General features: G+C 36.6%; 1 protein-coding gene across 20 annotated transcripts in view; it reads right to left on the bottom strand.

Moving 5' to 3' along the window:
* TRPM6 (transient receptor potential cation channel subfamily M member 6) overlaps positions 1–13,825 on the bottom strand; it is a 375,800-nt gene that overhangs the window by 209,377 nt on the left and 152,598 nt on the right. For 18 of the 20 annotated variants that reach the window (XR_012516553.1, XR_012516546.1, XR_012516543.1 and 15 more), the window contains 4 exons: positions 9,383–9,503; positions 5,977–6,068; positions 4,353–4,411; positions 1,981–2,006 (listed from right to left, as the gene is read on the bottom strand). Coding sequence is in view for 3 of the 20 variants with exons in the window: in XM_010341208.3 (XP_010339510.2) it covers positions 1,981–2,006; positions 4,353–4,411; positions 5,977–6,068; positions 9,383–9,503 (298 nt within the window). In the remaining 17 variants the exon portion in view is untranslated. Of the gene's footprint in view, positions 1–1,980; positions 2,007–4,352; positions 4,412–5,976; positions 6,069–6,693; positions 6,798–9,327; positions 9,504–13,825 lie in introns of those variants that run through there. The other 2 variants (XM_074394663.1, XM_074394662.1) reach the window with 2 other exon arrangements.

The following is a 13,825-nucleotide window of genomic DNA, read 5'->3' as shown; positions in this document are numbered from 1 at the left end:
TCAGCAAGTACAAATTCCCTGGGGCAAGTTCGTGCTTGTCATGTTTAAGGAGGAGAGTGTAGCCACAGTGAAATGTACTGAGAGAAATGCAGTTGGAGGGTGGCTGGAAAGCAGAACAACAAGGTATTGTAGACTGTTTTTGAACTTTGCTTTTGCCAAGTGAGGAGGAACATCATTTGAGCAAGAGTGACTCAGTTCAATTTTCAGTTTAAAAGGATTATTCTGGCTGTTTCTGGAAAAAGACTATTAGAGAGCCATAGTTTAGAGGCCATACTATAATCCAACGAAGAGATTATGATTGCTTAAAAATAATGTTATATGGAAGTAGCAACGTGGATCAGATTCTTGATATATTTTGAAAGGTTTACTGATAGATGGGACATGGGGATGTGAAAAAATGGAAGACAAGTATGATTGCAAGACTTTAGCTTCAGGAACTGGGAGGACAGAGTTACCATTTCCTGAAATGAGGACAATGTTGGAACATTTTGCTTGGGATACCTTTTAGACCTCCACATGGAGGTGTTACTGTGTGGTCAGTCATATTTTGCAAGGCAGAAATAATTAATGAAAAGTATCATTCCTATGGGCCTGGAAATTTGGATTGAGATCAAGCTTTCAGGAGCACTGAGAAAAAACTCAGGGGTTTTCAGTCCACCTTTGGGTAACAGGGAGCCACTGAGGGCTTCTACTTAAGTGATGATTTATCATTCAAAAAGATAATTCTGATAGGAACATAGGAAAGTTTATAAGGAGAGAAACCAATCAGAATGTTAAGACAAACTCAAGGGCAAATAAGGTATACACTTTTTGTTTCGAGAAATAAATGATGGTAGTTTTAAGGCAGGAGCAACAGCGAAGACCAAACAGATGGCTTTTAAGATGTAGGGGTGGGGAGTGGTGGCAGAGGGACAGAGTTAGAAGGCAAGGTTAATGGCTAAAAGCAATGGGGTGAGGAGGAGATTGTAAATTACTAAAATTTCTAGCTTGCATGAAGGAAGAGGCTCTCAGAAAGACCAAAAGTAAGTCAACAAAGAAGTAGAACATTCAAAGAAGAAGAGCCTCAAGGAAACATAGAAAAGAGAGGATGCTGTAAAGGAAAAATGGTCAATACCAAATGCCGTTGAGTTCAATGAGAACCGAGAAGAGTCATGTGAGTCAGCATTTGTAGTGGAGTTTCAGGAAGTGGAGGGGCACACCCCATGGGCTGAAGATCAAATGTTAATTGCCTTTTTCTATTAATTTGGAGGTGGCTGCTTGAAAGCTAGCCAAATCAAGAAAAAGACTATTTTTTATTTTGTATAGAAAACAACCTAAGTTTGTTAGTAGGCTGAGGAGAAGGAATCAACTGCAAAGGGGGTCCTGGAAACCCAAGAAAATGTGATGAAACAAGAATACAGAAGATGAAGGTGCCTTTACATCCAGGGCTCAAGAATATGGAAAGGAATTTTTAAATTGCAGTAAAGTTTGAGAGTAACTATAGTGGCTTTATCAGGGAGCCTTCTCACATGACCTAGTCCTATTTAGCCATTTGGGGCCCCAGATCTTACTAAAACCATACAGGAAAAGGCATCCACATAACAATCTCATAAATGGATCTTAATGAGCGATGTGTGAAAAAACAAAAGGACAGTAAGAATTGGTGAGAAGTAAAAATGAGCTCAGTGGTTATACCCTCATTCGCACAGAAAATGGGGAAATAACAGTCAAAAACAGGTCATTCAAAAAGTTTTAAACCAGACATCAATCCCAATTTGTCTGAAGAAAGATATTCAACTTTCTACTGTTCTACTGAACTTTCTACATTGCATGGTAGACAAAAATCGTAACTACAATTTAAAGAATGACAAACATATCAGCAGGACAATCAAACTCAGCATTAAAAGCATGAAAATAATGTTATTAAAAAATTTTATTAAAATATTTATAAAAATATTTTATTAAAAAATAAAAATAAAATGTTTAAATAGAAAAACTTACTGTGAACTCCATTTGAACTTTTCAGCCTGTTTGAAAAAAATGAAGTTGTTTAGATCTTACAATGATCAAAAAAAGGAAACAGCACGTGAAACAGTTACAACACAGAGTATATATTTTATATACATGTAAAATACGTGCATTTTTATCATAGGAGGTGATGGCTCCATCATGTTCTTGCCCCTGAAGACCTTCCAGTGGGACAAGATGCGGAGGCAGGAGACAGTGATATTGATGACAGTGATGACCCCCTGTAGGCCTAGCCTAATGTATGTAATTGTGTCTTCATATTTTTTCTTAAGAAGTAAAAATAAATAAATAAATAATTTAAAAACAGAAAAAGCCTTCTAGAATAAGAATATAAAAAACATTTTTGTACAGCTATACAGTGTATTTGGGTTTTAAACTAAGTGTTATTGTGAAAGAGTCAAAAAGATTTTTAAAAATTTAAAATTTATAAAGTTAAAAAGTTACAGTAAAGTTACGGTTAATTGATTATTTAAAAAAGAAAAAAAATGTATAAATTTAGTGTAGCCTAAGTGTACATATGAAGTCTCCGGTCATGTAGAGTAATGTCCTAGGCCTTCACATTCTTTCACCACTCATCCACTCTGACACCCAGAGCAAGCTTCTAGTCCTCCAAGCTCCATTCCTTGTAAGCATCCTGTATGGTTGTATCATTTTTTATCTTTGATACTGTATTTTTACTGTGCCTTTTTTGTGTTTAGATAAATAAATATCATTGCTTATAGTAGTCAGTACAGTAACATGCTGTACAGGTTTGTAGCCTAGGAACAATAAGCTAGACTATACAGCCTAGGTGTATAGGAGGAGGCTAGTCCATCTAGGTTTGTGTAAATGTACTCTATGTTTATACAATGATGAAATCACCTAATGACACTTCTCAGAATGTATCCCTGTTAATTGATGCATGACTATATATATTTTGAAAGAGAATTATTAGTTACATCTAATCCCTATCTTACCAATAAAGTTTTCAGCCCTGCAAGTGTTTTTATAGAAAAACGAGCACCAGATATGCATGTAAGTCATTTACTGTGTATACCCTAAGCTAATTAAAAAGCAGTTGTTGTTTTTTTAATTAGCTATGTGATCACACTATATAAGATGTAACTGTGTTTGTGTTGTTCTGGATCAATTAAACTGAAGGGTTCCCGAACTATGCAAAGCAGATGCCTACAAGTGAGTCTGTGAATGTCTCTGGACAAGCCTACAAATCAGTTTCATTAGCCCACGTGGCCCCTAAATGTTCACAGGCTGAAATTAGTTCTCTTTAAATTGCTACATGCCCTGCTCAAATGCACAGGTGGCCACAGGCAAGTCTGGATAAATACATTCAAAGAATATCTTCAGTATTTAAGGTCCTTAAGGAAGAAAGTACAATTACAATTATTGTTTAATTTCATGCTGCAATAACCCACTACTCTGCATGAACACAAACTACTGAACCTTTGGGAAAAGAAAGTCATGCATCCTTTAAGTCTGGAGGCAGGCTTGCACAGGGTCCATGATGGGAACTCTTGAGAAATACCATCTCTAATAGAGCTGACTGCAAATTGAAAGTCACCTTCTACCTCCTGGGTATCAATTGGCACTTCCATAGAGTAGATGGTTTTGAATTCTACCTGTATTAATAATTTGATGATGCAACTAGAAAAGTCCAAAAAATACTACAAATTAAATAGAATAATCTTTGCTTGGTTTTTCTTCAAATTTTATTTCTCTAAATACATATTAATAAAATTCCAGGAGGATACTCAAGTCTATAACCACGTGAGTTTCTATTCTTTCTCTCTCCATCCTGACTTCCTCTCCCTCTCTGTCTCAGTCTTCCTCAGAGTTACTACATTAATGAGTAGGATGTTACTGAGAAACCAAAAATAAAAAAGGTATGCTTTATAAACTGAAAGGAAAAAATTTAAGAAAAAAAAATTATTTTTAAAATTAAAGAATAAACGTAATCAGGTGTTCAGTCTAAGTCTGTTTCTTTAAGCAAGACAGATTTATTTCTACTCTTTTATGCAAATTCATAATCTTATCTATCCAAAAAGATATGATAATCATTATTCCATGTGTGTTTTGACACTGAAAAGGCAAATGCTTAATTTGTTGTGGGAGTATGTGTTTCATTATATTCTTAAAAGGCACTCAGGTGAGATCTTGCTGCCAGAAACAGGAAACTTGGAGAAGAAATCATTATCATTCTGCTAACAAAAGAAAAATATTGTCATTTGACACACACTTCTTTTTTCTCTCTTTCTGACTAAATTAAACCTTTGTTCCTAACCAAGATGAAAAAAAAAAAAAAAAAAGAAGTCAAAGACTTTTAAAGATAAACACTTGGAAATACTCACAGGGAGTTCCTATTGAGGGTGGTGCTCCTGGAATTCCACAAAGAGTTTTTGCTGAGATCCTGAGCAGAAGGGTAAGGCCATTATGTGTGTGCTTAACATAGCCCCACCCCAAGTTTCCAGGAATGCGTCTGCCAAACACACTCCTTGGAGGACATTTCATTTTTCTTCATCTACCTCAATATTCTTCTTTTAAAACACATGCTAAACCCAAGCTAGAAAGATGCATAATGTTAGTGCAACATCAGAGTAACTCAGTGTGTTGATAAACTTTAACAGAATGAAATTACCCATAAGGAGATATCAAAGAGAAAATGTAATATATGAAATTTTTACAGACCAAACATAGAAAATGAGGACTCAACATATACAATCAGTTAATCAGGGCTGAACATACACAATCATCTAATGACTTGAGAGAAAGAATGAAGGTACAAGTTGACAGACAACACAGATCATCACATTGCTATGTCTTATCATCAAAAGATTATCATCTCAGGTGATGATAATTATTTAAAAATAACATTACCTTGGATCTACCTTATTTGACTTCCTATTCAAATTCAATTATTTCCTGAGACCTAGTATACCATAGGCATGACTCTAGGTAGGCATTTTCATAGTCGTTGTTTTTGCTGTCCACTAGCAATAATCTCATAAGGATGGCATTAGCCTCACTTTAAAGCTACAGCTAATGAAGCTCATAGGTTAACTGAGGCACACAGCTTTTAAACGTAGAAAGTGACAGAGCCAGAATCTGAACACAGTTCCCTGCTTCCAATTATCCTCAAGTAGTCTGACACTTTACTTTGAAAATCTTTTATAGATCCTATTCCTACAAGAATATCTAAGGTTGTTAGTATACATCTGTAAAGGTCATGTCTCAACCGTTCTCAGGTTCAAACAGATAATATTTAAACAAAGACTTAAAATTTGGTTTCTTGGGTTAAGCTAACTATTCAAAGTCCCCACGTGGTATACAGCACTAAAACAAGGCACATATTTTTAGATGGCAAGAAAAACAGACTGCAAAACCAGAGAATCTCAGCACTGAAGAAGCACTAAGGGTCCTATACCCTGCAAGGTTTGAATCCCCTCCATCAAGCCTGCAGAAAGGTTTGTTCAGCCTATGCTTGACTGATCGCACTAGTGAACGACTCACTACTTCCAGAAATAAATCATTCCATGCTTGGAAAGCTCCAATTGCTAAAAATTTCTCCTCAGATTGGGCTGAAATCTGTCTCCCAGTAGCTTCTATATGTTGATTCTAGATCTACCTCTCAAAAGTGTATAGAAAATAGCTTAGTTTTCTTCCCTACAACAACTTTCATGTATTTGAAAACAGTTTCAAAAACTCCTGAATTCTTTCTCTCTCATACCAGACATCCCCAGGATAAATTATTGAGCAGATAGGTAAATTGTATAAAGAAGAATGTCAGAAAAAGAATGATGTGGAGAGGACTGAAAAAATAGAACAGGAATTCAACTGAGCATAGCTTCAAAACAAAAATTAAACAGAATGCCAATAAAAGGTAGAAGCCAATTAAGAGACATAAAGGTAAAATGGGCATAGTCAAGAGAAGCATTGCATGCTCAAATTTTTTTTTAACTACTAAAATATTTTTACCTCTTGAGATTGCTTTAGGTGATCACTGACTTGTACAGCACATTGTCCAATGTCTTTAATTTTCATTTTCTGATGTATATAAGGTTCTACACCTTGTAAAGAGGAAGAGAAAGATTAGAAAATACATGAAAATGTGTTATATTCAAATCACAGTTCCCAAATAGAAAAATCTGAACACAGTACGTTCATTTAAACTTGGATATAGTTTTCTCTTTCTGTTTTTAGCAAGTTTTACCAAGTTTCCTTTATCCTTTTTTTCCTCAAGAGGTTGAAAACTATATATTCTCTTTCTATTCTTCTGTAGTTACTTTCACATTTATAACAACTTACACTTCTCTATCGAAGTCAAGAATTAAATGATCTGTCCTCTTATAAGACAACAACTTTACTAATTTTTTATATTTACCTTCTCCGGCACACTATTGTACATGCTTTATTTAAAATACATGAAATTTAATTCCATTCCTAGTCTAGTTAGGAATCCTTCCTTAGCAACTGCACCAAACATCATAGTAGGCTACTTAAAAAGAACAAAAACAAAAGAATGATAGAGGCTGGGTGTGGTGGCTTACACCTGTAATCCCAGCACTTTGGGAGGCCGAGGTGGGCAGATCACCTGAGGTCAGGAGTTCGAGACCAGCCTGCTCTACATGGAGAAACCCTGTCTCTACTAAAAATATAAAAATGAGCTGTGTATGGTGGCGCATACCTGTAATCCCAGCTACTTGAAAGGGAGGAGTATTGCTTGAACTCAGGAGGCAGAGGTTACAGTGAGCTGAGATCATGCCACTGCACTCCAGCCTGGGCAACAGAGTGAGACTCTGTCTCAAAAAAAAAAGAATGATAGAAAGGAATGTCATCAAATAAACAGATTTAATTTTTAGTCTTTCTTAGAAAGGATGAGGAGGATCATTACTGTTACTCTTTTTGTAGCTGGTACCTACAGAGTTACTGCATAGAGTAGATGCATAATAAATATTTAATGAATACTTGGTTGGATTAATTCTAAGAATAATACTTACTAGGAGTCCTGACTAAAAATAGGAGATAACAGTTGCATTTTTCCCTAATAATTTTGTGTGGGGGAAAAAACGGTATACAGGAAGTATAAAAAATACTATATGATGGCCAAGTGGAGTGGCCGGCTCATGCCTGTAATCTCAGCACTTTAGGAGGTCAAGAAAGGAGCATCACTTGAGGACAGGAGTTTGAGACTAGCCTGGGTAACATAGTGAGACTCCCATCTCTACAAAAAGTAACATAATTAGCCAGGCATGGTGGCACATGCTATAGTCCCAGCTACTCAGGAGGCTGAGGTGGAAGGATCATTTAAGCCAAGGAGGTCAAGGCTGTAGTGAGCTATGATTGTGCAACTATACCCCAGCTTGGGTTACAGAGCCAGATCCTGTCTTTAAAATAACAGAGAGAGAGAGAATGCTACCTGACAGGGCATCTGCCTATCCAAAAACTTATTTTTTTAATTCGTTTTCAATTATTAACTCAGACACATTTCAAAAAAATAAGCTTCTCAACTCTGGATGTGGTTCAAGGAAGACAGTGGGCCTTATTACCCACTCAGATTAGCCAGGCACTCGGATCAGCCTATTTCTCTAGCCTTACCTCCCTCTCTGATCATCTGACTTAATGAGATTATTTCCCAGAAACCTCCTGCCACTGGCATCTCTCTATGTTTGAAACTCATTGGAAAGAACATAAATCATTTAAGAATGACATATAATATCCTAAACATAAATTATACTATTTATTAAAAACATAATACATAATATATATAATATAAAGGTATGACACTTATAAATAAAATGAATCTATTTATAATTGGTCCTAGAATCATGTCTTTAGGTGTGGGATTTGATTTATTCAAATTTATGGTCTCTAGTAAACAGTGTGATTAAAGTCAAGGCAATTAAGCTCTCAAGCTATATCTATAAATTGAGGGGGTACTGACTAATTTAATTTCTTTTTTTGAGATGGAGTTTCGCTCTTGTTACCCAGGCTGGAGTGCAATGGCATGATCTCGGCTCACCGCAACCTCCGCCTCCTGGGTTCAGACAATTCTCCTGCCTCAGCCTCCTGAGTAGCTGGGATTACAGGCATGCGCCACCATGCCCAGCTAATTTTTTGTATTTTTAGTAGAGACGGGGTTTCACCATGTTGACCAGGATGGTCTCGATCTCTCGACCTCGTGATCCACCCGCCTCGGCCTCCCAAAGTGCTGGGATTACAGGCTTGAGCCACCGCGCCCGGCTGACTAATTTAATTTCTAATGTCTCTTTCAGCTTAGAGTCCACTTGATTCTTGGTGACTTAACAGACAACTGAGTATTTTTAAACATAAAATCAGGGTTTCTCCACCTTAACAATCACATTTTGGGCTGGCTAATTGTCATGAGGACCTACGCCGTGCATTGAAGATGTTTAACAGCATCTCTGGTCTCTACTCACTAGGCGGCAAGAGCATTCCCATCACTTCAATTATGACAACAAAAATATCTCCCACACTGCCAATTGTTTCATGGAAAAAGTGAGGAGAACGTATAAAATCACCCCTTGGTTGAGAACCACTGACCATATGAGCAAGCAGATTTTTAGAGAAGTGTAACAGCATAAATTTCAATACAAAGTCTATTTGCACCTTAAGTTTAGTAAATATTTTTAAAGCCTTATGACTCCTTAATCACTTAGTCCTTTCTGTTTAAAAATTGGTAAAGGTCTCTTACCTAATGCAAGAAGTATGAAGTTCTGATCATTGCTGTCTTTTCTGCTCACAATCTGCCCTCATCTTACCTGTCCAGACATATTTCACCATCCATACCTAGCTCATAGTATGAATTCCTAGCTAGTTGATTCATCTTCTCTCCTCTACAAACACCATTATTAAGCTTAAGAGATAACTGCCCACAGAATAAACACTAAATGTAGGCAGTAGTAAATAACCAAATATAACTTAGCCCATTGAATTCTGTGTAGCAGTCCATATCAGTGTCACAATGTATTTTAAGAATTTATAAAACAAACAAAAGAAAAAAAAACATAAAAAAGAAAAAGGAAAAAAAAGAATTTATAAAATTAGACAATCCCCTACCTATAAATCAGACTAACTGAATGCTGCCTGGATAAAACACCCTTGAGTCAGGTTCAACAGCTTTGAATACAAGAGATTACCTAAATCATAATTTTTCTTTTCTGGAGTTCTTTAGGCAAATAAAATGTCCCTTTCATAAAAATTGAAAACAGAAAAATGCTATTTTCCTTAAAAAGTGTAGCCACCTTCTCTTTCCCTCATCTCCATGTGAAAGAACAGGAGGGGCCGCCAATGGTCTAGAGACCGTACCCTGAGAAAACTCCACCAGGCTTTTTTGGGATCCAAGACTGTAGATGTTACATACTTGTCTGACTTAATTTGGACACTGTGAGCCAGCTCTGGCTGTATTCCTCTTCAGAGATGTTGTTTTCTCCTGGCTCTGGATTCAATTGGTCATTCTGAGAGCAGGCATTGACTGTTATGATCTGGAGAGAAAGACACTTGTTAGATCACAGTGACATTAATTCAAAAGCACTATGAGTCACACTAATAGAAGCACCATGGTGAAGGGCAGTGTCCGTTAACACTGGCTGCATATTACAATTGCCTGGGAAGTGCTGACAAATCCCATCCCTTAGGCTGGCAGGACACAAGCATCCATGTGATTTCTCTTTGTGTCATGGCGTCTTGGTTCTTAATCCTGAGTGTACATCAGAATCACCCAGGGCTTGGGGGTGGGGTTAAGCCACAGGTCACTGGGTCCCGCCCCTGGAATCTCTGATGCAGCGGACTGGAAGGAGGGAGAATTTGAATCTCTAAAAAGTTCCCAGGTGATACTCACACTGCTAATAGGAGATCATATTTTGAGAAAAGGTTAGAATCCAAAGAATTTGTGTTGGAATTCTAGCTCTGTCATTTAGAAGCAATGTGAATTTGGTTTGTCACTTAATGTCTCTGAGCACCTTTCCTCCATTAATAAAATAATAGCCAATAATATGACTGCCCCATACATTTCTGAGGTGCAGAACAAGTGAGGTAAATTGGTATCTAAAAAGCAATAAACAAATATAAGCTGGAATTACTGAGTTCAGTTGCAATTTCTAGTTGAACTCTGGACATTTGAACTATTCCAAAAATAAACCTACTTAAGTCTATATTTCTTGGGATTCCAGAAACTCATGGCATTTTCCCTGAAAGAATAGCCTTCCTTATCTCTCCCCTAAAAGATAGTTTTACATAATTGTCTCAATACTAATCTCTTTGCTTCTTCTCATTCTAAAAAAGGGCAGAGGTATTTTTTAATGCATCCAGATTATTATTTGGAAAAATAAGTGTAAAAAAAATTTTAAATAAGGCAAAGCATTAAGATCATGAAAGGTGAATTCTTACAGAATTGCTACTTCAGATCTAAAACTTCATAATGATATATAAAAAGACTCACTGAATGAAAATGAAAATAACACTTCAAAATTTAGGAAAGAGATAAAACAGTGCTTAAAGAGAATTTTATAGCACAAAATGACTATATTAGAAAAGAAGGTCGGGCCCAGTGGCTCATACCTGTAATCCCAGCAGTTTAGGACACTCAAGCCAGTGAATAGCTTGAGCTTAGGAGTTTAAGAACCAGCCTAGACAACATGACAAAACTCCATCTCTACACACACACACAAAATACAAAAATTAGCCAGGAGTGGTGGCACACCTGTGTTCCTAGGTACTCAGGGGGCTGAGGTGGGAGTATCACTTGAGACTGGGAGGCCGAAGTTGCAGTGAGCTGAGATCACACAACTGCACTCCAGCCTGTGTGAGAGTGAAACCCTGTCTCAAAAAAAATTTAAGAATGAAGTCTCAAATCAATGACCAAGGTTTCTACCTTAACAAACAAGAGGCCAGCACAGTGGTTCACACCTGTAATTTCAATACTTTGGCAGTCCAAGGCAGGCAGATCACCTGAGGTCAGGAGTTCGAGACTAGCCTGGCCAAAATGGAAAAACCCCAACTCTACTGAAAGTACAAAAGTTAGACAGGTGTGATTGCATGTGCCTGTAGTCCCAGCTACTTGGAAGGCTAAAGTAGGAGAATTGTTTGAACCCAGGAAGCAGAGGATGCAGTGAGCCAACATCGCACCACTGTACTCCAGCCTGCACGATAGAGAGAGACTTTGTCGCAATTAAAAAAAAAACCAGAAAGAGAAGAGCAAAGTTAAACCCAAAATAAACAGAACAAAAGAAATAATAAAGATATGAGCAAGCATGAATGAAACAGAAATCACAGGATGGGTGAGGTGGCTCATGCCTGTAGTCCCAGAACCTTGGGAGACTGAGGCAGGCAGATCACTTGAGCTCAGGAGTCCGAGACTAGCCTGGCCAACATGTCAAAACCCTGTCTCTACTAAAAATACAAAAATCAGCTGGGCGTGGTGGTACAGGCCTGTAATCCCAGCTACTCAGGAGGTTGAGGCAGGAGAATAGCTTGAACCTGGGAGGTGGAGGTTACAGAGAGCCAAGGTTGTACCACTGTACTCTAGCCTGGGCAACAGACTGAGACCCTATCTCACACACACACACACACACACACACACACACAAACACACACACACACACACACACACACAAAGAAGAAAAGGAAAGAGAAAGTAGAGAAGAAAAGAAAAGAAAAAGAAGAAAAGAAAGGAAAAGAAAAAGAAGAAAGGAGAGAAGAGAAGATCAGAGAAAATCAGAGAAAAATCAATGAAAACAAGAGCCGGTTCTTTGAGATGATCAATAAAACAGATAAACCTATAGCAAGACTGATTATGAAACAAACAGAGAAAACCCAAAGTTAAAATGTTAGGAGTAAGACAAGCATGGTGGCTCATGCCTGTAATCCCAGCACTGGGAGGCGGAGGTGGGAGGGTCACCTGAGGTCAGGAGTTCAAGACCAGCCTAGCCAACATGATCAAACCCCATCTCTACTAAAAATACAAAATAAGCCAGGCATGTTGGTGCATGCCTGTAATCCCAACTACTCAGGAGGCTGAGGTGGGAGAATAGCCTGAACCTGGGAGACAGAGGTTGCACTGAGCCAAGATTGCACCACTGCACTCCAGCTTGGGTGACAGAGCAAGACTCCATCTCAAAAATAAATAAACGAATAAATAAAATAAAATATTAGGAACAAAAGAAGTGATGTCACTCACCACAGATTTCAAAGACAGCAAACAGATAATAAGAGAAGATTATGAACATTATGCCAATACATTAAACAACTTAAACAAAATGAGCAAATTCGTTCACATACACAAAAAAGGCTCATTCAAGAAGAATTACATAACTAAATAGCTCTGTATCTATTACAGAAATTGAATTTGTAATTAAAAGTTTTCCCACAAAGATGGTTTTATTGGTTAATTCTACTGAATACTTCATACTTAAATAATATCAATTCCTTACAAATTCACCCAGAAAACTGAAGAGGAGGGAATACTTCCCAACTCAACAAATAAACTAAGCATCATCCTGATCCCAAAACCAGACAAAGATATTACAATAAAGGTGAACTAAAGATAACTCTCCCTCAATAATTCAAGTGCAAAAAATATTATCAAAATTTAGCAAAATGAACACAATATGAAAAAAAAATACATCATAACCAAGTGAGGTTCATCCCAGTAAGGTCGATTTAATATTCTAAGAATTAATTCTAACATTATAAAATTAATGAATGAAATTCACTGTAAAATAACACAATCAAAATGAGAAATATCTGATCACCTAAGTAGATACAGAAAAAGCATTTGATAAATGCTAATATTCATGAATGATAAAAATTCTCTGAAAACTAAAAACAGAAGGAAAGTTTACAGCCTGATAAAGGGCATCTATAGAAAAACCTATAACTAACTTCATTCTTAATGGTAAAGGATTAAATGCTTCTCCCCTAAAAAGAGACACAGGAAAAGATATCTGCTTTTACCACCTCTAGTCAAAATTATACCAGAGGTTCTGGTCAGTATAATCAGGCAAGAAAAGAAAATACAACATGTCCAGATTAGAAAGGAAGAAGTAAAACCTATGTTTGTAGATGACATGGTCAGGTATACGGAAAATTCTAAGGAAGCTACACAAAAACTACCCAAGTAAGGAAGTTTAGCAAGGTTGCAAAATATAAGACCAATTAAAAAAAAACAAAAAAAAAACAAAAAAAAAAACTTCTATATACCATAAACAATCAGATATCAAAATTGTTAACTAATTGCAGTTATAATAAAATTCAAAAACATGAAATACCTGAGGATGTATTTAAGAAAATATGTGCAAGATCTGTACCCTAAAAACTATAAAACATTGTTTCAAGAAATCAAAGAAAACCTAAATGGAGAAATAGATCATGTTCATGAGTCAGAAGACTCATTGTTAAGATGTCAACTTTTCCCAAATCAACATATAGATTTATGGCAATTCCATTCATAATCCCAGCCCACTTCTCTATAAAAATTGGCAAGCTGATTCTAAATTTACATGGAAATGCAAAGAACAAAAAATAACCAAACTTCTTGAAAAAGAAAAAAAAATTGGCCTTTAATATATGACTCAAGACTTATAATAAGGTTGTATTCAGGATAGCATAATATTGCCATAGACATAGAAATTGCTCCATAAATATATTGTGATCCATATGGTCAATTAATTTTTGACAAAGATGTCAAGGTAACTCAGTAGAAAAAAAGACATATTTTATTATTGTGAATACAGTCAAGAACAGAATTGAAAAAGATACTTTACCAAAAAATGGTAGAAAATCTTGATATTCATATTCAAGAAAGAGA

Source organism: Saimiri boliviensis, chromosome 2 (assembly GCF_048565385.1).
Source record: "Saimiri boliviensis isolate mSaiBol1 chromosome 2, mSaiBol1.pri, whole genome shotgun sequence".
NCBI classification, from domain to species: Eukaryota; Metazoa; Chordata; class Mammalia; order Primates; family Cebidae; genus Saimiri; species Saimiri boliviensis.
This window is presented reverse-complemented; position numbering and strand designations above follow the sequence as displayed.